The sequence below is a fragment of the Brachypodium distachyon genome, chromosome 2 (genome assembly GCF_000005505.3).
Source record: "Brachypodium distachyon strain Bd21 chromosome 2, Brachypodium_distachyon_v3.0, whole genome shotgun sequence".
Lineage (NCBI taxonomy): Eukaryota > Viridiplantae > Streptophyta > Magnoliopsida > Poales > Poaceae > Brachypodium > Brachypodium distachyon.
Window position 1 is genome coordinate 30,784,352 of NC_016132.3, and position 24,750 is coordinate 30,809,101.

The following is a 24,750-nucleotide window of genomic DNA, read 5'->3' on the forward strand; positions in this document are numbered from 1 at the left end:
GGCCCTTTTGGCGCGCGGCCCCCACAAATCTGGTGCTGCTGAAGCAGGTCAGGAAAATCATATGCGACCTAGTCGTACAAGTGTACAACCCCTCGTCCACCAACCCAATTCCCCGGCCGATCCAACTCCTCGTCGCCTGGCTGCTCACCACCACCGGTTGGAATGGATCACCCTCGCCGCCGGCGTTCCGCTCTGCCTCAGCCTCGCCGTGGGGGCGGACACGGGTTCCGACTGCCCCGCGACGTGAGCTTATCACGTACGTGCGTGTGCAGCTGCTGATTGATTTGCTTGCTTCGCCTAGTATACATGCACATCTCGCTGCAAGTAATCGGTGATTGCAGCGGCAGCTAGCTTCGCAAGGACGTTCCGGACCAACAGCCCCTGCACCTGAATCTCCTTCCCGGCTTGACGGGGCATTATGTTAATCGGGAGAGGAATGGCATTAGGGATTTGAAGAACAAGGGTGGGGAATTATGTTAATGCAGGGGGATTGGTGGGGCCCGCACTCCAGAGGGCCGAATCGCAAAATCGCCGTGCCCAGCTGTCACGTGAGACGTACAAATACGGATGAATACCGTACCGGTAACCGTATGTGAGATATTTCGTTAAGTTCAATGATCGTAACTTTCGATTTCTAGAATATAGCGAGTAAATTGAGAATACGGATCAAGTACAGTGACTGCGGTTGCATTTTACTCAAAAGAGATCCATGGCTACGTAGCGAAGGGTTTGAAAATATTAAAGAAGACACGCTAGCTAGATGGTCTCCTAGAGTTCATCCTTGTTATAACACACACGCACACACACGCACCTACAAGCTAAACAGGAACCGAAAAGAGATTCATGGCTACGTAGCAAAGGGTTTGAAAATATTAAAGAAGACACGCGAGCTAGAGAGAGAGAGAGAACGATCTGAACTTTCTCGCTGCACGACTGAACTTCCCTCGCTGCGGATGTGAACTTCCCCTCGCTGCACTATACTCTGCACGCGCACGCAGTACGGGTGGTCTGTGCGGACGGTAATTTGAAATATGCTCTTAAACCGTACAGAATTAGCAAAAACGTTATAAACGAAAAAGATGTCCCTAGTTCCTAGCTTTCCAACACCGTATTACTTCCATCATTCCGACAAGCGGTTCAAAAATAATTTTAAAAATACCATCCGTCCTTTTTAGATTGATCTGATTTCGGTATTTTTGAAATTAATCTTAAACCGTGAGGAATTTGGAAAAGCATTACATATGAAAAAGCAGCGGATTTTCAGTAGCTTTCCAACGGTATATCGTTTGCGCAAATCCGAAAAAGTTTGAGAAACGCGAAGAAAAAATCAGTACATCGTACGCAGCAACACGGCGTGCATGTTCTGAACTTCCATTTTATAAACTGTGAACTTCATGATGGTCTCTGAACCTCCGTCGGGTGTAATATATTGCCCGCGTCGAAGAAGAAGGAGGTGTACGGGCGTGTACTGAACTTCCCTATATACAAGAGTGAACTTCTTATTTTATAGACCGTGAAGTTCCCTGGTACAAGATTTTTCCCGAGGAAGTTTTGCCAATCCATATTAACAAGGCTACTACACCCCTGTTTTGCAGCGTGCCAGCTAGTGAACTTTTCAAATAAAACTTGCGAACTTGCGGGGATTTGCAAGGGTTTTAAGTCACAAGCTTGGTTCTTTATGCTTTTCATTTGATGGTGCTTGTGAACTTTATTTGTGTGTAGTTTGATCGATACTTTTATTTATGCCATTTGTGTCATTGCTTTGAACTAATGGTGACCTTTCTAGGTCCTTATACTTTGATACATTTTGTGTAAGACATGTTCTTTATATGCTTGAGATGTAATAGCTTGTCATGTGTTTAATGTTCACTTTGTGATATGCTTTGTGACTGGCTATATCTCATATGTGCTTCATATCTATATCATGTCTTGCTAATCATGTGTGGAGATGTTTTTAGTTTTACCTTTGTAGAATTTGCTCCATCACATGATCTATTTGGCAAAGGTATGCCCTTCGTGAGATTGTTTGTGAGACATGGTTAACTTCTATATGCATGAGTCTTAATAGCATAAGTCATTTGGTGTTATCATGCTTTACTCTAAACCTATGACTTGCTATACTTTTATGATCTATTCTTTCATGCATATTTGCTTTATGTCTATATCATATCTTACTAATTGTGTTGTGGAGATGTTTTTAATTTTCCCCTTCTAGAATTGCTCCTTGGCATGATCTCATTGCAAAAGGTACGATTTCAATTGTTGGATGTATCTAACCCATTATGCTTCATGAAATCATTGCTCTATATATCTTGTTGGATAAGTCCATGTCGGGTTCATTCACTTTTGATATGCCTCTTGGAGGTATGATCTATATCTTGTATGAATGATCCTTTACATATCTATGTGAAGCTCTCATTGAAATATCCTTAATCCTTTGCAATTGAGTTGTTGGTTTATAAAATCTAGGGGGAGCGTTGATCCTAGAGTATGTGCACTTTGCATTCCAAAAGCAAATTTAAATGGTGCATATATCTAGGGGAGCCCGTCTATATTTTATATCCCTTTTCTTTAAGCTTTATTGTTATATCTTATTGCAAATCGTTGTGTTGTCATCAAACACCAAAAAGGGGGAGATTGAAAGGGCATTTCGATCTCTAAGTGTGTTGGTGTTAATGACAACATGACTCGTGGACTAACCGTGTACTCGAGTGTTTCAGATGTGAGATCAAATGGCACAAGACGGTTCGTTGCCCTCAAAAAGGAAAAAAGGGTAGAAGGATTTACGGCTTTTTATTTATATTGAGTCGTAGGAAATCCGTACTATTAAGAGAGAGTCCACATAAGAAAGGTTTGCGTGAATCAACTTCACGTACACAAATCTACTATTTGCACTCACATAAAGCCGTTTCCTAAGTGGAAGAGAGACCACCTCATAATCTTAGCCTAAGGGTTTAGTGCCTAATTGTTTCCAGGGCGGCAGTGCAGCTCTATCCAGGCCGGTAGTACCGGGGCCGGTAGTTCCACCCCAGTACCGGAACCGCACCTAAACGTTACTGTCTTCTAGCGATAGTGGGGCAGTACCTCTCTGCTACCTCTCTACCTCCCGGCTGCGCGAAATTCACTTAACGGTCCGATTTTGAGGCGCCCTTTAAATAGGAGTCGTCCCCTACCTCGGGACTTCTTCTCCACCAAGCTATTCCTCTCTCCCCTAAATACAAGAGCTTCAAATTTCTAGATCTCCCTCCCTAGTGCTTCCCCACTTTTGATTCTTTGAGGATTGGAGGAGAAGATCTTGATCTAGGATTTCACCAAATTGAAAAGTTAATTTCCCCTTGTTTCCTTTGTGGATTTTGTTACTCTTGAGATTTTGGGATCCCTAGCCGGAAGGTGTCTCTTCAAGGCCTCCAATCTTGTGAGGAGGTGCTCACTTCCCTAATCTCTCCTAGACTTCTCTAAACCTCTCCCCCTTTGGCATCAAGACACCAAAAAGGGAAGAACGTCCCAACAAGGAGATCAACCGGAGGCTACGAAGGCTTCATCTTCTTCTTTGTCTTGGGGGTCATCTTCTTCATATTGGGTTGGAGGTTGAGGTGGAAAACTTCATCTTCATCTCAAACTCCATGAATTGATTTCCATTCTTTAAGGGGGTAAAAATTGATTAGCAACACCCATCTTGATTGCTCTCAACATCTTCTTTTGATTGAAATGGATGATCTTTGCATTCTTGTTGGAAACAAAACACTTTCTACATCTTCCTTTCTATCTTGCCAAACAAACTCTCATTCTTGCTTGGGGCTCTATGTGGCATCTCAAGAACAATATCATCACAATGAACGAAGTCACCTTCAAAACTAAACCTTGACTCGGCATGCTTCTTTATTTCTAAAGATCTCTCTTTTCTTGGTCACTTCTTTCCATAGCTTTGCTTGAGCTAGCACTTGTGAAAGATCTATAGATACGAGGGAATAGATAAGCACACAAACTCCTAGAAACAAAGCTACTCTAAGACTAGATTCTACCAATAGACATGGCACATTGCTCGCAAAAACACCTAGGGCATCAACCCTAGAGAAAATGAGAAAATTACCAGACTTCATGATAGAGGAGATGAAGGGAAACGGTTCCCGTGGAATAGATGTTTGGGAGGACCGGATAACCGGTCGATCCAAGCATTAGCTTGGGGAGTTCGCCAAAGGGAGTGGAGGAATTATATGGTTGGGGGCACGGATGGAGAAGAAAGAAAACTCCCACTCGACCAGCCCCAGCCCATTCACTCTTTCGAAATCCACTGTCGGTGGTTGTACCGCCCTGTGAAGGGTGGTTGTACCATCGTCCGGTAGTACCGCCCTGGGAGGAGCGGTAGTACCGCCCTGGAATGGCGGAACTTCCAAGTTTCAAAACATGGAACTTGTGCTTTGAGAATAAATGGTTTCAAGGTAAGATTAAAAGCATAGGATAAGATGCACACAAAGTATATAATATGGCAATACACACTCAAATTCCAGGATGCAAATTTAAAACCAATTATGAGTGTTTTTCCATAGATAATCATATAGTGTCATACTTGACTAGATATTCAATGAATTCCAAATAAAAACCAACTCCTCACATGAATATATATGATCTTGACACCGCGAAGATAAATCTTGGGCTCAAGAATCAAAACTCACATTTAAACTCAATGTATAGAAAACAATTTATGCATAGTAGAAGTAGCATTTGCCCATGAGTAGAGCTATGCTCCCCTACATTCATGCCTACACCAAAACAAGATAAATGTCAACCGTGGGTAGGTGTGCAAGTTCATCATACCACATTACTTGAATCTTATGATATTTAGCTCACACCTCAATTCACATAATCTTGCTTCGTCAAGTAGCTTCATGAAAATATCCGCTAGTTGCTTGCCGGTGTCTACAAATGAGAGCTCAATATATATCAACACGTTCCACGTGCACTCAAATGAATATGATGATGAATCTCAATATGCTTCATCTTGCTATGTTGCACGGAGTTGTGGGTAATCTTGATAGTACTCCCATTGTCACACAAAAGAGGCACACTTTCACAGGTGATTCCAAAGTCCAATAAGGTTTACCTCATCCATAACAATTGTGCACAACAACTTGCGGCTGCGACGTACTCGGCTTCGATGGTAGATAGAGACACACAATTTTGCTTCATAGAAGACAACACACCAAAGACCTACCAATAAAATGGCAAGCCCCGGATGTGGGCTTCATATCCATTTTGTCTCCCACCCAATCCAAATCCGAATATCCAATAAGATTGAACTTGAACCTTTAGGATACCATAATCCAAAGTTTGACGTATGAACCAAGTATCGAAAGATTCTTTTGACCGCCACCCAAATCGAGAGTTACCAATCTCATCGAAAGATCGGGCCACCCGCACCCGTATCACCCGTTGGGTAGGAGGTGACGTTGACGATCCGACTACGGCCTAGGAGGCAGCGCCTTAGCAATCGATACACCAACTCCAAAGGGTTATTGATCACGCGGGGGCACGATCAACCTGACCACAAAGGTCTTTGTTCCTGCAAGCAATCGAAGAACAAGTAAGAACAAGATAAATAGCGGATGCAATCTAAAATTGCGAATATACTATATCAAACCAATGTCTCAACGAGACGATAAGTTGGGGTTCCGAAAGCGGTAAAACAGGTGGTCTAACCGACACACGCGATTACACGAAGTAGTAGCGATGGCTAACTTTTAACTAAACAAAACCCAAGGCTCCTTAGGGGGGCTCATGGGGTATATAAAGGAGGAGGGAGAGATATTTTCGTCCTCCTTGAATAAGGAGTCCGAAATCCAACTCTATCTCTAACTTTCCTAACAAACTACAACTCTTTAGGAAACAGAAAAACAGATCCGTCAGCTTGTTTTGTCCGCCACGGTCAGCACGAGTCGAATCTCTTGATGGGGCCAGATCCGTTGGAAAGGTCTTGTAATTACCTTTCCAACAAGTACTTGTTTGCTTGATTTGGACTCTGGATGCGGCCTGGGTGATTAAAACAAATTCGGGTCTCCTGACAGCTCGGACCCGAATCGGATTCAACTTTAATTCGTGATACCTTTCTCTAGTAAGCTCCGAATCATGTGCCGTTTGATTTGTTGGAAAGTAGACTTGATAGGCTTCACTTTGAATCTCCCTTTGCAGGCTATCACACTTCATCTTCACTTTGGACTTGTAAAGTTCAATAAGATGCCTACATAATAAGATTACACAAGATAGTAGCTCCGCCTCTTTGCAAGTAACATATTGAAAACATTTTGTAATTGAATTCACCTGATTATAATTGTTATTAGATACACCAACAATTAGGGTTCTAATGGTTGTATCCATGGTTAGCATGTCCATATCAACGGGGTTCCTCAATGAGTATGATTTTACCTATGCCCATTCTTCGTATGGCTTGGAGACGAATTTCAACATCTACATCAAGAAGATCAACTTGCCCCACATGTGAGCCGTTATTCTCATCAAACTCCATGCTACAAGATTCTTCAACAATTCCAATGGATTTGTTGTTGTCTCTATAAGCATGGGGGTAAGAAGCATAACCAACAAATATGCCATCATAAGTTTAAGTTCACACATAGCTAAACGAACACCTTTGTTGAAAATGAAACACTTACAACCGAATACCCGAAAGTGCTTGAGGTTGGCCTTGTGTCTCACTAGAATTTCATAAGGAGTCTTGTTAAAGATCTTGTGGAGATAGAGATGGTTGGTTGCATGGCATGCGGTGTTAATTGCTTTGGCCCAAAAGTTGTATGAAGAGTTAAACTCCTCCAAGAATGTCCTTGCCGCATCCATAAGAGTCATATTCTTTCTCTCCACTACACCATTTTGTTGAGGGGTAAATGCAGCGGAATATTGACGTTTGATACCCTCGTCACTCAAAAATTCATCCAAGGTGTAGTTCTTGAACTCGGTGCCGTTGTAACTTCTAATAGCCAAAATATTATACCATATCGGCGTTGGGCTTCATTGGAAATGTCGATAAAGGTTTGTTGGATCTCACTCTTGACTTCAAGAATATACCCATGTGTACCTATAATAGTCATCATCAATAACCAAACAATATTTCATACCACCAGACTACCATTAACTACCATTAGTTGGAGGACCGAAGAGATCCAAGTGAAAGAGCTCCAAGGGCCTCTTGGAAGTGATAATACATTCTTGTGGGGAAGTCTCTCTTCTCATATAATTTACCTTCAATGTAAGCACTACAAGCACAATCTTTGACAAAAATCACATTGGTTAGACCAAACACATGTTTCCCCTTTAGAAGACTTTGCAAAGAACTCATATTGACATGGGGGTTAAATGGCAATGCCAAAACCATCCCATATCAAATTTAGCCTTTAGACATGTTTCGGTTTTAGTGGGTTTCTTGGAGAAATCTACCACATAAGAACCATTTTCCACATATCCAACAAAGGCTATTTTAAGAGTCTTGCTCCATACAAGGGTCACATGGTGTAAACCAAATAAAGATGAAAAACTCATAAGTGCTTATTGACAAATGGAAAGTAAATTGAATGAAAGAGTCTCAACAAGGATAACATTCTCAATGGAGGATCCAAAGATGTTAACAACTTGCCAAGACTCAATACCTTTTAATTTCAAGAGTCCCCAAATATAACTTGGTTGTAGCTAGATGAGTAACGTTTAAGCTCAATAACCAAATCATTGCATGCTCCCGATCATATGATTTGTAGAACCGCTACTAATTATCCATGACGCACCACCGGAAGCAAACACCTACAAGATCATCTTGGTCTTGGAAACCCGTTTTTCAACGGATCCCCTTTTGTTAGCAACAAGGGTCTTAGGAACCCAAATAGACCATTCAACATATTCATAAGGAGAACCAACAAATTTGGCATAAACATGCCCATCATTAGCATGACAAAGAACATATGAGGGATTAAAATTCCCGGCACTATTATCATAAGTGGCCTTGCCATTCTTCTTGTTTTTAGCCTTCTCCTTAGCCAACTCCCCTTCCTTCACAAAAAAAACGTTAGTTTGGGGAGTAAGCTTGGTCTTCTTCTTGTTGTTGTTGCATTTGGACTTAGGCACATACCCAAGCCCTTCCTTTCCAATAGATTCCTTTTGATTGCTCAAAAGTTCATTTAGGTTCTTCTCCCCTTGGATGCAAGTGGCTAGACCCTTTTCAATTTGGGCCTTCAACCTAATGTTCTCCTCCACAAGATATACATGCTCACAACAAGGGTTAGTTGAAGCAACATTAACACTAGGAGGACTATTAGAACCCATTTCTTTCACAATAGAACATTGAAGATGATCACGAGACTCTTTGAGTGTCTTAAGCTCACTCTTCAAGGATTTGTGGTCCTTTTCAAGTTGCTCAAAGTCCCCTAGGAGTCTAACATGGCCATCCTCAATATTTGCAATATTAGCCAAATATTCATCCGCAAGCGACATAGCATGTTTATAAGAACCTTTAACCTTAGAAAGTTCTAAAATAAGAGATTCCTCAATAGCTTCCCTATTTGCTTGCTCTTCTTCCAAAGCTTGACAGAGCTCTGCGATCTCATTCCCGGCTTCATGTTCAAAACCTTCCTTCTCAATGATGATCTCTTTTTTCTCCTCAAGAAGGTCATTGGCTTCACCTAATTGTCCCAAGAGGACTTCAAAATACCTCTTGGTCTCTCCCTTTATGCTAGCTATGAACTTATCAAAGCCATTTACCTCAACCTTGGCCACATCTTGTTATTCCACACAATTCATCAAAGATACACTTGGTTGCATGATTATTTTATTGGAAGGAGTTACCATGTTACCTTTGGCCATGAGGCACTTGTTGGTGAAGCTCTTGTTTTCATTGGGGGAGTCGAATACGAAGGTTGAAGGTGAGGAGGAGGTGGAAATGGCAACAAGGGCCACTCCCACTACCTCGTCATCTTGTCCTTCTTCATCATCTCCCGACAAGTATTCTTCTTGAGCCACCGCCATACTTTGTGGCTTTAAGCTTGTAATATACTTTGAATTACTTGGTTTGAAGTTCTTCTTGTTGTCCCAAGATTTTCTTGAAGCTAGAGCCATATGTACATTAAGCATATTGTATTCCTTCGGGACAACTCTCCTCTTCCTCTCTCTCTTCTTCCTCTTCTTCTTGATGTGACACCTTGGCCTTCAAAGCAAGGTTTGTGACAAGATAATTCCAAACTTCTGTGGCGGTGGTGCACGAATGCATATGAGGAAGATTTTCCACTTGAAGAGACTTTTCAATAATATGCAATGCACTTGCATTGGGTAGAAAATCAATATACTCTCTCGAAGTTAAGTTTCTTTGATCATGTGGCTTGTACCCATTCTCAATGATTCTCCATAATTCAATTGAAGTTCTACAAATATAAGATCTCATACAAAATAACCAATTAGAAAAGTTAGATGCATTTAGATTTGGTGGAGGGCCTTGAGGGATAAAATGAGGCATGGAAATGGAAGGGGATGCATAATGTTGACATGAGAACACCTCACAATATGACCCCAAACCACATATTCCTTGGGAATGGTTTGCTCTCACATCACTAGCATTAGCCTTAGCTTTTATTGCTTTGGCATCCACACCTGGGTTTTTCCATTTCCTCAACGGGAGAGGATTTGGGCAACTCGGGTTGGTATAAGATCTAGTGGGAGCATTGGCTTTAAGGCACTTGGCCACTACGGATTTAACCTTAATGAGTATGGATGGCTTAAGATATCTCAAAAACTTAATCAACACGTCCATAATCACTTTGGTGCCCATAGTAGCTTTGTTTCCAACCACCTCACTCACGTCGGCCATACTCTTAAGGCGGTTAAGCCCTATTTAAGAGACGAGGCTCTGATACCAATTGAAAGATCGGTATGGTCGACTAGAGAGGGGGGGTTAGGCGACTAACAAATTTTACTTTTTCTTTTCACTTTTATGGGATACAAGCATCAATACATGGGTTCACTAAAACGTCTAAAAGATGAACACCCCTAGTATGATGCAATAGCCGAAGCACGAGCACAAGCAATAGATAATCAATTGAAACTTGCTTGATAGCCGAAGCACAAGATAAACAATTAAGCTTTGCAAGTAAGTAAAGGAGCAAGAATGATACCACACGGGGAGACAAAGATTTCATCGGAATTCCACCTATTGGGGTTGGTGTACGTCTCCGTTTGGAGGAGTGCTCTACCCCAAAGGTAGAGGTGCCACAAAGGCTCACTCTATTCTCCAACTCACCACATCACAAAGGTGGGATGAGCTCCCATAACACCACAAAGGTGACGTGAGTTCCACTAGTGGCTTCCTTGAGGGCGAACGCCGAACCTTACAAATAAGGAGAAGGGCACAACTCCACAATTTAATTGCAGACTCCTTCCCGAATCCTCAAGCACCTCCTCACAAGATTGGAGCTCTTGAAGAGACGCCTTTCGGCTAGTGATCCCAAAATCTCAAGAGTAACAAAATTCACAAAGGAAACAAGAGAAATCAACTTTTCAATTTGGTGAAACCCTAGATCAAGAACTTCTCCTCCAATCCTCAAAGAATCAAGAGTGGGGAAGCACTAGGGAGGGAGATCTAGGAATTTGAAGCTCTTGTATTTAGGGGAGAGAGGAATAGTTTGGTGGAGAAGAAGTCTCGAGGTAGGGGACGATTCCTATTTAAAGGGCGTCTCAAAATCTGACCGTTAAGTGAATTTCGCGCAGCCGGATGGTAGTGAGGTAGCAGAGAGGTACTACCGCTAGAAGACAATAGCATTTATGTGCGGTTCCGGTACGGGGGGCGGAACTACCGGCCTCGGTACTACCGGCCTGGATAGAGCTGCACTGCCGCCTTGGAGACAATTAGGCACTAAACCCTTATGCTAAGATTATGAGGTGGTCTCTCTCCCACTTAGGAAATGGCTTTATGTGGGTGCAAATAGTAAATTTGTGTACATGAAGTTGATTCACGCAAACCTTTCTCATGTGGACCCCCTCTTAATAGTACGGATTTCCTACGACTCAATATAAATAAAAAGCCGTAAATCCTTCTACGTTTTTTTCCTTTTTAAGGGCAACGAACCGTCTTGTGCCATTTGATCTCACATCTAAAACACTCGAGCACACGATTAGTCCACGAGTTATGTTGTCATTAACACCAAAACACTTAGGGATCGAAATGCCCTTTCATATCTGAACTTCTGTACAAGTAAAGTCTCATGAAAATTAGCTAGTGAACTTCTCAATCTGCATACATGAACTTTCCTAAAAGCACATGTGAACTTCCCAGCGTACCACGCCAATAACTGTGGTCTACGGACATGGACATTCTGAACTTCCATCGACCACACTAGTGAACTTCCGTTTTATAAACTGTGAACTTCCTGACAGTCTCTAAAGCTCCGCCGACTGTAATTTTTACCCGTGTTGGAGAACAAGGAGGTCTACGGACGTGAACGTTCTGAACTTCCATCGATACACGAGTGAACTTCCATTTTATAGATTGTGAACTTCCTGACGGTCTCTAAACCTCCGCCGCTTATATATTCCTCGTTTATATCCTGTGAACTTGCTGACGGTTTCGAACAGCGGACGGTAATGCGAAATCTGCTCTTAAATCGTAAAATTAGCAAAACCTTTATACATGAAAAAGTTGCGCCTAGTTCATAGCTTTCCAACGCCGTATCATTTGCATCATTCCGACAAGTGCTTCAAAATATATCGTACAAATACCGTTCTCTGTTTTTTGTTTGGTCGTAATCCGGCAGACGGTAATTTGCAAACTGCTCTTAAACCGTTAAAAATTAGAAAAAACATTATAAACAAAAAAATTCCGCGTGTTTCGTATCTTCCTAACACCGTATAATTTGCATCATTTCGACAATCGGTTCAAAATATACTGTAGAAGTGCCGATTGCCTCCGCGCCGCTCGCTCGCGCGTGCCGAAGAAGAAGGTTCGCTCGCCCATGACGGAACGCGACGGGAGGTAGCTCGCCTGTTCCGTCAGGCTCCCTCGCGTCGGCCTCCGCCGCCGCTCACTCGCCCACGCCGGAGGAAGAAGGTGGTAGCCCGGGGGCGCGTCAGGAGGAGGGTGCCGCGGGCGGCCTCCGCCGCCGCCTACTCCCGCGTGCCCACCTCTCCACTGATAATTGCGGTTCCAGTCGATTCGGGGTCCCGTTGGCGAGCGGCGAGCGGGACGAGCGTAGGCGGCGGCGGCTTCTGTCGGATTTCCGGCGGCGAGTGGTCGGCGGCGGCTGTGCTGCGGCGTTCGACGACGACGGAAGGGGCGACAAGCAGCTTACCGCGAGCTCGGTTCTGATTTTGACGGCGCGACCGTCCACGGAGGAGCAGACCCGAGCCCCTGATATCCACCGGCGGCAGCAGCCGTCTCTCTCTCTCCCTCCCTCAGGCCAAGAGCATACAGGTGATTCTCTCTCCTCCGGTGAAGAAGCTCGTCCCAGTGGTTAAATCTCCTCCGGCGAAGCCAACTCTCCCTCCACTTCACCCCGGTCGGCAGCGGCTTCGCACGACTCGACCGTCGAGGGGCCCTCCTGCACCTGCAGCACGACCTCCGACCCCCTGAGCCGCTGCCCTGCCGCCGAGTAAGAGCTCCATGATTAATTTTCTGAGATTAATTTTACTGCACTGCTAGCTAATTTTGCAACGATTTGCACAGCCGCAGGTCCTCATCTTCCCTTCACCGACGTGTTCGACGAGCTGCACGACCGCCCGCACTCATCCATTGTTAAGGTGAGAAACTCATGTTCATGTATGCCACCTGTTCAGCAGAATGCCTGTGAGAGATGTGTTCATCGTTTCTTACTTTTTTTTTGCTAAAGCCAACCTCCTTTGTGTGATTCGTGTAGTCATTATTCTGCTGACTATGGGGAGATTGCTGTTAGTATAAATTTGCTGATTTAGCATTTGTTCTACGATGCCCTGAGAAGATTGCTTTTCCATGATCTAAACGTCAAAATCTGGGGAGTTTCTTCTGCTGCTCATGGACATGTTTACATGAAAGAAACATACTCCCATACACGCACAAATCTGGGGAGTTTCTACTGCTGCTCATGGACATGTTTACATGAAAGAAAAATACTCCCATATGCGCAGCGAGCCGGTTTGGCTTGTCAGGATATGATTGTATTTACCTTTACATTATGCAAAACACATTACAGGGTGCTTATGCTTATGATATCAATGGGAAAAAGTATATAGATGCTCTTGCGGGACTGTGGTGTACAGCTCTAGGTATGTGCAATGTGCAATCTATAGAGATATATTTTATGATATACCTGAAATTTGTTGCATTATTTAGATAATGTGAATTGTATCACCTATTATTTCTTCACTGTCTTAGTGCAGTAGACAGGTAGCCAAATTTAGATTTTAGACTCAAAAGTCGTTGCAATCTAACGAGCTTTGACAGGTATTTAAGTAATTACCAGGTAATGTAGGTGTTGCGCACTGATCACTTCTGGATTAGCAAGAGTATAAAAAGTGATGTGTGAAAGAATCACTTAATACTTTGTCAGAAATTAAATCAGAACTATTAAGAGCTACCTTATTGACTAATCACATTTTTTTTAAAGGACAGGCTATTCCTACTTTAAGTTTCTGTAGTTCAGAATAGTGCCAGAATGAACAAGAGAATTACTACTTTCTTGTTCAGTTTTAGCATTAATTTGAAATCTGGTGCTATCATTACACTACTTTCCTGTTTTGCATTCCTGGAAAGATTTTGTTTTTCTAGATTTCTACAGAGCAAAGTTGTAGTTTATTTCTAGTATCTAATGTGTATCATGCATCTAGCAAAGATTTTCATGGAGTCATCATGTATGAGGAAAATATATATATATATTTGTCCATTACAGCTTGTGGTCACCGTTAATTTCCCAGTGCTACATTTTACAGATGGTTTTAGACATATTTTTAGCTTACTGGTTGCATTGTGTTCAGGTGGTAACGAACCTCGACTTGTGAAAGCTGCAACAGACCAATTAAACAAATTATCCTTCTACCATTCGTTCTGGAATCGTACTACCAAACCCTCACTGGTACATTCTTTATTCTTTCAGTGAGCTTTGGTCTTCCAGTATCCTCATCAGTACTTCCTTGTTATTTAAATTGTAGAGTATGTATTTTTCTTGTTGATGATATCCTGTTTGAAATGATTCTACCACTTAGAAAGGAAAAAATTGTTTATTAAATTTGCTTCAATGAAATTGATGATTAACGCTCTGTTTCTTTCAGGATCTTGCAAATGATATTCTGAACATGTTCACTGCAAGGGAAATGGGAAAGGTATTCTTCACAAATAGCGGTTCAGAAGCAAATGACTCTCAGGTACAGTAATTAGCTAAACAACCTTCCATCCTTTGGAGTTTATGCTAGTCATATATAAATACCCTCATCGGTACTGAAACATTGACAGTAGGATGGTTATGAATTTTATATTGTACTCAGATTATCATATTTGCATTCAATGATTAGTTTTTCCCTTGCCTGACTATGTGTATTATTGAATTTGCATTGGTCATGAGTGCAGACCACATGACCATCAGTGTGTTTCGTGCGAGCTCGACGAATAAGTGAACCTTTTCCTCCAGTGAGTTCTTGCTCCAATGGGTTCGCTGCTGGTGAAATCTCCTCCACCTCCTGCTCCAGTGAGCTCTTCCCCTGCATCACCGCCTCTCCGCCAGTAAAACTGCATGGTAAGCATGATTCTCTCATGTTTGACTCTGGATGATTTCACCCTTGCATACTTGTTCGGTGCAATGCAGCATTAGTGCAAAGTAGACAATGGCATGATTTAGGCTGTATATCCATTGCCCTCATAGCATAGGTAAAACTATCTTCGGACAATACAAAATTGGCTTAGCAGAACATGATCAGGAGTGCATGTTATTACTTTGGATTTTGATTATTTCTACTTGGTGAATGCTTATGTTCCAAATTCTGGCCGTGGTTTACATAGATTGTTAAGATTTATCTTTCCTCTCATTATTTCTGATTCTTCATTTTTACTATCCTTGATCTTCCTTGTATCTAATTTTGTTTTATTTTCTTGCATGATGATCTGTAGATTTACAGGACCGTTGATGATGTTCATACTGGATTTAAGTTTACCATATTTTGGTTAAATCCAGATTCATTTTATGTAGTTGTGATAATCATTCATCATGTGATTTTAATTCACGGCCTTCTTTCAATTACAGTGCAATGAAGGTTACAGGCAAAACTCCCGATAAAGTAAAAAAAAATCAATATACAAGGGAGCCAGGATTCAGCTTCGTTTCATTTTGCTGCTCCTGTACTTGCCGCCTGCCACCGCAGACGCCACCCGGTACGTCGTTCATGCTGCCCCTGAATGCTTGCTGGATGACGATGGACCTTGTTTTCTGTATGCTCGTGTTTTGACTTGTCTTGCGATTAAGTGTATCAGCCATGAGAAATATCATGTTGGATCAAGTTTAGATTATTAAGAATGCAATGCTTACTGTGTTTCAAATTTATTTTCCATGATTCGGAGGGTTGCTTGTTGTCTATTTTGGGGAACATCAGGTTCTGATTCTAAAATTTGACACCTTGGATTTTTATAAATTGGTTAAGTTTGTGGTCTCTAGTTAGTTTTTATAATGAGGTTTATTGAGGGAAACAACAGGTTTTGGTTCTGAAATTTGGGACATTAGATTTATTGGCTGATTAAACAACAGGTTTTGGTTCTGAAATTTGGGACATTAGATTTATTGACGTTAGATTTATCTCTGGTTCTGAAATTATGCTTTTTTCCCATTCTAATGTATTTTAAAACATAGCAAAAGCATGGAAAAAGATTGTTATTTGCAAGAATGATTTTGTTGTTGGATGGGTCGATATGAATTTCTAGTACGAATTCGTCGCACTTTCAAGTATAAATATTTCTGACCTATGAATTAAATGTTTTCTTGTTTTTAGTAAGTACCAAAAACCTGAAAATAATGGTATGGAATGTTTTACTCCCCAAAATTGTTAAACCACCTTTGTTTGTCTTTGATAAGGGGTGGCCCGATCTTCTCGTTGAGCTCGTAGTAGATAGATGATAAGTCGCGAGACGCTGACGAATTTCTGACTGGTCCTTTGCTGCCAATGCAACAATTCTCAACCCTATTTGATATTCGCAACACCATACGCTTGCGCACATAGCCGCCGACCACGAAGCGTTTCTGCAATCTACCAATTCCCAATGGAACAATAGATATCACTTGAGTCTTCAGTAGCAAAAACACCAGATCGCAACAAAGTGGTGAAGGTAAATTCCTGATCGAATCAAAGAGGATTATAATTTCAGATGAATGCTTGCAGCAATTCAACGAAAGGTTCTGAATAATCTAAACGTGGTCTAAACTTAATCGTGGGTGCCCCTCAACTTATATAGGAGGGTGGACGTTCAGCAACCTAATTGGACTCGGACTCGAACTTGGTTCAACCCAAACTTGATACAAACTAACCCAAAACGTTGGGTTCAGCGCAAAGTAGGGGCACGCAGGTCGAACTCTCATCTTGCACACACTTAGGCAAAATAACATGTCGTAGGCAGCCCTATGTGTGTCACATATCCCTCAACGTGCACTTAGTTGATTTCCTCCTCTTCATGTGATGCGCCGGCCTCCCTCACGCTCTTCTTGATATAGGAAATCATTGGCAATAAATCTTGCTGCAACTCTCCTCCTCCACGTGCAATGCTTGAGTCATCTTCAAATCTGATCATACATAGATGCATAGACTTAGATAGTATAAAACTCTCATCAATAATAACATCAGATTCAATTAAGAGTGAGTTCACCTGTTGTTCAAGTAGCTTTGCACGTGCTCTTGTTATTGGCCCAAGTCTAACTTCATTGGTTTTGTCTTGTGCAGCAACATCATCAATTGGAGTTGATGACAAAGGACTAGGGATGTCCTTGTCAATCTTTTTGCAAGAATAACACTGATGTGTTATAAAGGTTTACCAGATGTATCAAGCATTTCAAACATAATAAATTACATCGAGGTCGTTGGACCACCGAACGAGTTTTACCGCTGCCAAAACAAGCTGACGATGTGTCACTATCATGGCTCGCCTACCGGAGCTGTATATGAACGCCGAGAAGTACTCATGCTCGTGCCCTAAGGACCAACGGCCTGGAGTTGTAGTGGTCGTTATCGAACCCTTGAAATGATTTGAACAAGGTGACACCGAATCTCACTAGCACGCATGCACGGCAAATAAAAACCCTAACCACGTCTCTCAGAGGGGACAACATGAGTCTCCGAGGGTGTATCTATAGTAATTTATGGTGTTTAAATGCTTTAGAAACTTATAAGAAAAGATTAATGTAATATAAAAATGTAAATCCTGTTATTAGAAATTGTAGGAAATACTTATAATTATCCAATAAGTTTGTACTGATTTTTTTCTTTCAGATTATATAACCTTGTAATGTTATGCGAAGAATAAGGATTTTTAGCTCCTGTTAGCGTAGAAAATGCGATTGTTTGCATGGTAAAGTAACTTGCCGAGCGTCGCTAATTTTTTTTTTAAATAATACTAATTATTTAATCATTATTGAAAATAATACACGTTTTTATCGGCTTGGTCTAGGCCGATTAGGCCCACTCGGCCTCGCCCAGGCCGACTGGAGGCCGGCCTGCCCGCCCACAGGCTGACTGGCCCCAGTCGGCTTCGGCCAGGCCGACTGGGTGCTCGTCTTCCTCGCACGTACAGGAACAGAAGCTTGAACGCCACTCCTGCCCTTGATCTTCCTTCGATTCTCCTGATGTCCACTCATTCTCTTCGCATTAACACATGGGAATTAATCCCCACTATTCCACGAACCAGTTCAGGCGCAATAGGTCTCCCGTCGCGGCCGGAGCTCCCGGCATGGCTTCGGCATGACGTCGGGAACGACACGGCCAACGGCGACGGTTGTTCGTGAAACCTTGTCAAAAAAGGTGAAGGGGGTCAGACGAGTCTCCCGGTGAAAGGAATCGAGGAATAGAGCTTCGGAGCAAGGCCCCCTTCAACAATGGAGGCGACAAACGGCGGAGGAAGACGGTCGTGGCACGAGATGTAGAGAGCTTGAGGGGACAACCTCTCAATAGGATAATGAGAGAGGAAGGGCAGAGGCACACGGTGACGCGCTAGGTATCGCCTTTTATAGGGAGAGGAGGGAGGTCGGGAGACGGATGCCGATGGGCGGCATTCGGTGCGTGTCAATGGAAGTGGGCATTAAAGAAGGAAAACGGGAGACCTAACGCCTGAACTGGTTCGTGGAATAGTGAAGATTAATTCTCATGTGTTAATGCGAAAAGAATGAGTGGAGACCAGGAGAATCGAAGAGAGATCAACCGGCGAGCAGTGGCGTTCTGTTTCCGTACATGCGGTGAAGACGAGCACCCAGTCGCCTTGGGTGAATCCGACTAGGGCCTAATCGGCCTGGGCTGGCAGGCCGAATCCAGTCCGCCTGGGCGAGGCCGAGTGGGCCTAATCGGATTGGGCCAGACCGATTAGCTCCAGTCGCCTGGGAGCCCAAGGATGTATTATTTTTGAAATTTTTCTAAAACATGTATTATTTTAAGTAATAATTAAATAATTTGTATTATTTAGAAAAAAAGCCGAAGCCCCAAGTCCACCCCCAACACATCAACATCGCCACTATAAAATGCGCACTCCCCCGCCCCGTCGGAAGCCACCGTTCCGCCGCCGCGACCTCGATGGCGTACCGCCGGAAGCCGCAGCCGCAGCCGCCCTTCGAGCGCCAGCAGCAGCCACCCGTGGCCCCTTCATCCCCCCCGTCGCAGGATTCCCTCGCCGCGCAAGCCATGCGCGCCTCCGCCGCCCACCGCGACGCCTCCTCCCTCTCCTCCGCCTACTCCTCCTCAGCTGCCTCCGCGGCCGCCGCCGCTCGACGGAGCCACGAGCCCTCCGTATCCACCCCTTCCCCCGTAAGCTTCGGCAGCCTCTTTACCTATCCATCCGCTCTCCGCCCCTGGATGCGCGTGGCGGATCTGGTCCGATCGGCGGTTCCCGCGTTGACGGGTTTTTGGTATTTGTGATGGGGATCCGATTCTGTAGTGATTAGCAACGTACTGCTTCGTGTTTGGGTGGACTAACTAGTCTTTTGATTCGAGTGCGACTGACGGTGAACTCTTGATGCCTGCCTTCTTGTTTGCTGTTGGATTGCTGCTGCTCTTTGGTTGGGGCTCCCTGGAATTGACAAAATTGTTTAGTGTCTTACTTATTGTTTTGGAATGTGATGAATTTACATTTATTGGCGTTTTTTCTGTTTGTAGGATTCCTCGGGCTATGGGTACACATCCATGAAGAGCTTAAACGAGGCCAAGTACGGATTTTGGGGGACGCTTGCTCGGAAAGCGAAATCATTTATCGACGAGGATGGTTCTCCGGGGCAATATGATTCTCCGGCGAGACAGCAGCCGCCAAGAGATGGTCCATCGCTAGGTGTCCAGGTGAAAGCTGCAACCCTGCCATTATCTTGTTGATAATACTACATAACTAAACTCTGAAGTACAAGTAGTACTTAATATTGTTTCATTAATGCTTCACGGTCATTCCTTCAATAGGTACCGGTACACTATGAACTTTGACTTCTGCAATGAAACTTAGTAATGGCAATTGTTGCTACCTGTATTCTGGACTTACATCATGTCCAGTGCGTGTTTGTATAGTACACCCTCAGTTGCAAAAATATATGTACTTCGATTGGCTAAGACACTACTTTGGCCAACCATTAGTATGCAATTTATGTGACAAAATTTATGTGTTAGATGATTGTGATTTTGCATCACTTTGAGATGATCAGGTGGCTCATCGACAACCTTACTGATGTTGCAGATTCCACGCTCACAGCAGCCACCAGCAGAAACGTGGAAATCCGAGACACCTCCATCTCAGAAGAGGTCTGAGGCCTTAGCTTCCTCCCTTAACTATATTGGCGGCACAATAAAAAGTGTCCTTGAAGTAAGTTCATGTTTGATAATCTTTTGTTTGGGGACTGTCCAAAGGTTAAACTGAAATTAGATCTGTCAACATCAATGCTATCTTTCACAGTTGAGGGAAAGCAATTCTCTTACTTCTTTTAGAACCTTGAAAGCATGAACTAGACTGTACTCTCTTTATTTCAGACAAGACAAGCAGCACTGCATTTTTTATTATATGATAGCTTAATAAGATTATTTACTTGTATTTTCATTCTTATACCAGTTCTTTTTTTTGACTTAGCTATATATGATATTTTTCAGGAAGGTCGGACCATTGTAGAGAATAAAACAACCAACATTATTCAAGAGACGCGTAAACTAAACACAAGACGGAAAGGAGCTGGTTCAGATCCACAAGAAGTCGCTCAGAAATTTGCTCAACGAAATTTCCCTCCAAATCCACTTGATCACGAAACTCAATTGAAGGCATCTCGCGACGTAAGGTGGCAAATGAGTGTCACTATATTTTTCATCAATGCTCTATTTTGCATCTCATTTTGTTTTGCAGGAAGTTTTGCAATTTTTTATTCCCCAGTGCAACTGAATGCCATATTATTTTGATTGGCTGATTTCTGAAAACTCCTTTCCTTGTTAGATCAGTGTTCAAGGATCTTTATTCATCAGGATATGGGGCTGTCTATATTCTTTGAAAAAATGATTCCACAAACTGCACTCTTTCAATTTTCAGTCCATATTTTCAGTGCCATCAATTGAGTTAATCTTAGGAGGAAATTATTAATGGCCCCATCTTTTGCTCTTACAGGTTGCAAATGCCATGGCAGCAAAAGCAAAACTGCTATTACGTGAACTGAAGACTGTTAAAGCAGATTTAGCTTTTGCAAAGGAGCGGTGTGCTCAGCTTGAGGATGAAAATAAAATGTTGCGGGAAAGTCAAGACAACGGTGATAACCCAGAAGATGATGATCTGGTTAGTATTTTTCTTAAAAGTGGACAAGAAAAATAAACCACTGTTTCAAATGGAGACCATCAGACTCTTGTTATTTTGCTAATGCCAAAATAATCCTCATCTAAGTTTTAGAAGGCTAGTTATTTCTTTGTAAACATCGTTCCTACATTTTATAATCTGTAGGTGTTGATAATCATTAGGAAATCATGTGAAGACTATGTGCACAATCATCAGAGCTTACAAGTTATCATGTTCTATGAATGTTGTCTTTGTATTATTTCTCGAAGGCCGCTGCTGCAACTCTTATGGCTAATACCCACTCTTTGGAACTTGCCAAAAGTTTGTGTTATGATCTCCTTCCTTGCCACAGTAATAAACAAGGCACTTGAACAATGTTTTCTACTGAAGAACAACATGAAAAATGTCTGAGCCATCCGTAACTTGTTAACTCTAACAAGAAGCTTATATTTTGCTCAAACTTGTATGGTCAAATGGTGAACTATATCAATTTTGTTTCTTGAAATAAAACAAAAATAAAGGTTGTGAGGTTTACTGGCTTAACACTGTACTTAACCTTGTGTATCTCTTCCATTCTGTTTGCAGATCCGCCTCCAGTTAGAGACACTATTGGCCGAGAAGGCACGACTCGCACATGAGAACTCTGTGTATGCTCGAGAAAACAGATTCCTCCGAGAAATTGTGGAGTACCACCAACTTACTATGCAGGATGTCATATATGTGGATGAAGGCATCGAAGAGGTCACGGAGGTCTACCCTACTCAAGTACTGCCACCAGCGGCTGCTCGCACTGGGGCAGGCCTCGGTCGCTGGGCGACACCCAAACCTGCCAGCTCATCTATGTCATCGACATCTGTCATACCAGAATCATGCTCAATTGTGCCAGCCTCTCCAAAGTCGCTTTCACGGGCTTCATCTCTAAGCAAATAGAGGGAGCCCGGCACCACCAACCATCTCTGAAGAGTAAATATGATCAGTGGTGCGATGCAGGTACCAATATATATACATTGTCGATGCGCCTGCAACCGAGGTTGCTGCAGCATTCATTGCCTGCGTGGTACGTACGTAGCCTGGCGTTCGCAGAATCTGTCATGTTTGTATGCTCTCTGTTGTAACTTATGATAATTTTTCTTTTACATCATCTTGGTTTGGCCATGGCGTCCGTCTTTTCAGTTGGCACTTGTTGTAGGTGTGCTGTTTATTCTCTGTTGCCATGCGTGTCGAGCTCACTGATTAGATGTTTGGGCTATGATACAGCGTACACGAGTACTCGTAATAATGAAGATAATAAAGGCATAAAGAAAAATGGAATGCAAATGTGCTGTTATGAAATGTTCATCAAGGAAGTTATGTTCAGCAAAATTGGCAGCTTATGCAACAAATTTGTAGAACACTGCAATGTAATTGTATTAATAGTGTGCACAACTAGTACTGTATGCAACTGATGGGTTGCTAAAACTCTACAGGTACATTTTATAATCTAGCCCTTGATTTTGCTAAATCAGTATTCCTCGTCTCTAAATCAGTCCACTCGCCCGGGGCACCCCTCCCATGAAATCCTTAGCATGGTAACAACTAAGGGGTTGGGAGCACCAGAAAGTCTCTTCAATCCCAAGGACATCCAACAATATTCGGGCCTTTCAATACCACATGAGCAATTCCAAGAGATTTTGAGATATGTGAGCAAGATTCTATGGTCTACCAATATTTTGGCAACCAAATGAATTTGAATGGTACTTCCTCCGTCCAACAAAAGATGTCTCAAATTTGTTAAAATTTGAATATATCTAGACATGACTTAGTGTATAGATGCATTCAAATTTAGTCAAAATTGAGACATCCTTTGTTGGACGAGAATACAAAATTTCATTTGACTGCCAAAAATTTTGCAAGGCAATTTGGTCACCGACCAAACATGCGCTAAAGACTTCCTCATGCCGAGTTAGTTTGGTACTGATGGTTGTGAAAGCTCATCATCCACTTAAAATCTGGTCTGTGTAGAAACACTTCGATTTACCGAGCAACACAGTAATGCAGTAAGTTATAGGAGTATTTACGAAGTAGTTTTTAGTAACCATGTACGGATGCATTTCTTTTTCTTTTGAATCGATCCGTAGCAGCAACGCAAGGTACATTTCTGAATGTCATCCCTGCTAGTCGATATACAGGCCCGATGCAACTCCAAAAGAAAAATAATTGTGTCGATATATTTATTCTTCTTCCGTACGTAATCCAAAATTTTATTTTGTAATAGTTCAAAATAAAGGGAAAAAGAAAGAAAGCTCTTCAGTAATTATCCAAAGTTTCCTGGATATTTACGGTTCGTTCTTTCCAATCATGTTCTTCTCCCCTGCTCCAAGCAATTCAACTTCCGGCCCCACCCGGCGCCCAGCTTCCGTTCCAAGCAAAAGTAAAATACCACCCCTATATGAACCACGGCGCGCGGGCGCGGCCATACATACACAATTAGCGACAGCATCTGACTTGACTTGCTCTATACGTACGTCAAGATTTGAATCGCGGCGAGCGTTGCGTTGGGAGTTGGGCGATGGAGAACAAGGGTGCGGCGGAAGGCGTGATGCAGAAGGCGGCGGCGCAGCAGCCGGAGAAGGAGTCGACGGCGGCGTCCTCGTGCTTCCGGAGGGCTACGGCGGGCGAGGAGGAGGCGGCGGCTACGTTGATGGACCGGTTCCGGCAGTTCAAGGACGCGCCGCGGTCGGAGCACTGGGTCTGCCTGAAGAACAAGGTCCGCGCCGCCCGGGAGTACGCGGGGCTCATGACCCGCCAGGGCGTCTCCATGTTCGGCGAGCCCAAGATCGGCCCTGTGTTCCAGCAGGAAGCAGGCGCCAAGGAGAAGATGCCTCCTGCAGCTGCTTCCGCCGAGTCCTAGACGACGATCGAGTAGTGGCCAGTATTGTGGTGCGTTTCTTCATTAATTCTACCGTAGTCTAGTTCAGGTTTTGTTGCGTAGTTCGGCTCTTCGAAGCTGAGGACAGTTTTGTTGTTATTTTACGGATTTTGAGTCTGGACATGCATACATTTTTGCGTTATTTCAAGTGTGCAGACCTCCAGTTTTGTTATCTCAAAACGGCGATTCGTATAATTAAGCGTAGTAATCCTGCCACTTCTGCTGAACAGCCAGTTTCAAATAAAATAGTGGGTTTGATTCAATCTTTTGTTGAATCTTTTTCACTAGATAGAGAATTTGATAAGCCAATGATTTTTTTTTCCGTCTTTCGTTATGCGGTTAGCAACTATGTTAACTAATCAATCACCAAAAGATTCATACGGTTTTATAGTTCTCATGTTTTTTTGAAAGGAGGACATTCTCCCGGCCTCTGCATCAATCGATGCACACAACCATAATATTATTGAAGTCGCAAATAGCGAACAAATTTCAATTATTACAACTCAAATGACAACAAACTAGAAAAACCCTCCAAAGCTTATCAACCTCATGTCACACCCAAACAAAGAGACCATTCAAGGTCGCTTGCCATACTTCGTAGCAGCAACATTGATGACAGTGACGTACGACACAACCACACCAAATGTCATCACATTGCCAGAAGCATTGCCAACAATGGCTACGTCTCCATGATTGAGGACCACCACATGGTCTTCAAGACCAGGACCTCTAATCGCAGTGCCATGACCGCCATGCCTGACAGCTGCGTCTGGGCCCGACTTAAGCAGGCATAGGGTATTACACCTCCGGGTGGCCCGAACCTGGGTAAACTCACGCGGCGACACTTCGTGTCATTAGCCACGCCGGCGAT

At 43.0% G+C, this 24,750-nt stretch overlaps 2 protein-coding genes and 1 long non-coding RNA gene across 4 annotated transcripts; all 3 read left to right on the forward strand.

Moving 5' to 3' along the window:
* The first annotated feature begins 11,920 nt into the window (after window positions 1-11,920).
* LOC100844260 lies at window positions 11,921-17,441 on the forward strand. Of its 2 annotated transcripts, XR_002963449.1 has the most exons (8): window positions 11,921-12,626; window positions 12,701-12,774; window positions 13,203-13,275; window positions 13,984-14,081; window positions 14,278-14,370; window positions 14,573-14,738; window positions 15,243-15,370; window positions 16,924-17,441. It is a non-coding gene; the product is annotated as an uncharacterized LOC100844260 (long non-coding RNA). The 2 variants fall into 2 exon arrangements; XR_002963448.1 differs by lacking the exon at window positions 16,924-17,441 and having other exon boundaries at window positions 11,922-12,626; window positions 15,243-15,539.
* A 1,259-nt stretch (window positions 17,442-18,700) lies between these two features.
* On the forward strand, window positions 18,701-22,288 carry LOC100830731. Its single transcript, XM_010233263.3, has 6 exons — window positions 18,701-18,990; window positions 19,339-19,515; window positions 19,901-20,026; window positions 20,308-20,484; window positions 20,810-20,974; window positions 21,557-22,288. Exons 1-6 carry the CDS (start codon window positions 18,760-18,762, stop codon window positions 21,899-21,901), a joined length of 1,221 nt encoding a protein of 406 aa, XP_010231565.1. The 5' UTR covers window positions 18,701-18,759; the 3' UTR covers window positions 21,902-22,288.
* An 881-nt stretch (window positions 22,289-23,169) lies between these two features.
* LOC104582712 lies at window positions 23,170-24,021 on the forward strand. Its single transcript, XM_010233264.3, has one exon. It carries the CDS (start codon window positions 23,520-23,522, stop codon window positions 23,859-23,861), a length of 342 nt encoding a protein of 113 aa, XP_010231566.1. The 5' UTR covers window positions 23,170-23,519; the 3' UTR covers window positions 23,862-24,021.
* Window positions 24,022-24,750: the final 729 nt, after the last annotated feature.

Excerpts from the sequence above, each read along its gene's own strand:
- LOC100830731 (XM_010233263.3), top strand. The coding sequence starts at position 18,760 with ATGGCGTACCGCCGGAAGCCGCAGCCGCAGCCGCCCTTCGAGCGCCAG. Across the intron at positions 19,516-19,900 it reads GTCCATCGCTAGGTGTCCAG|ATTCCACGCTCACAGCAGCC; the intron begins GTGAAAGCTGCA and ends CTGATGTTGCAG. Across the intron at positions 20,975-21,556 it reads ACCCAGAAGATGATGATCTG|ATCCGCCTCCAGTTAGAGAC; the intron begins GTTAGTATTTTT and ends TTCTGTTTGCAG.
- LOC104582712 (XM_010233264.3), top strand. The coding sequence starts at position 23,520 with ATGGAGAACAAGGGTGCGGCGGAAGGCGTGATGCAGAAGGCGGCGGCG.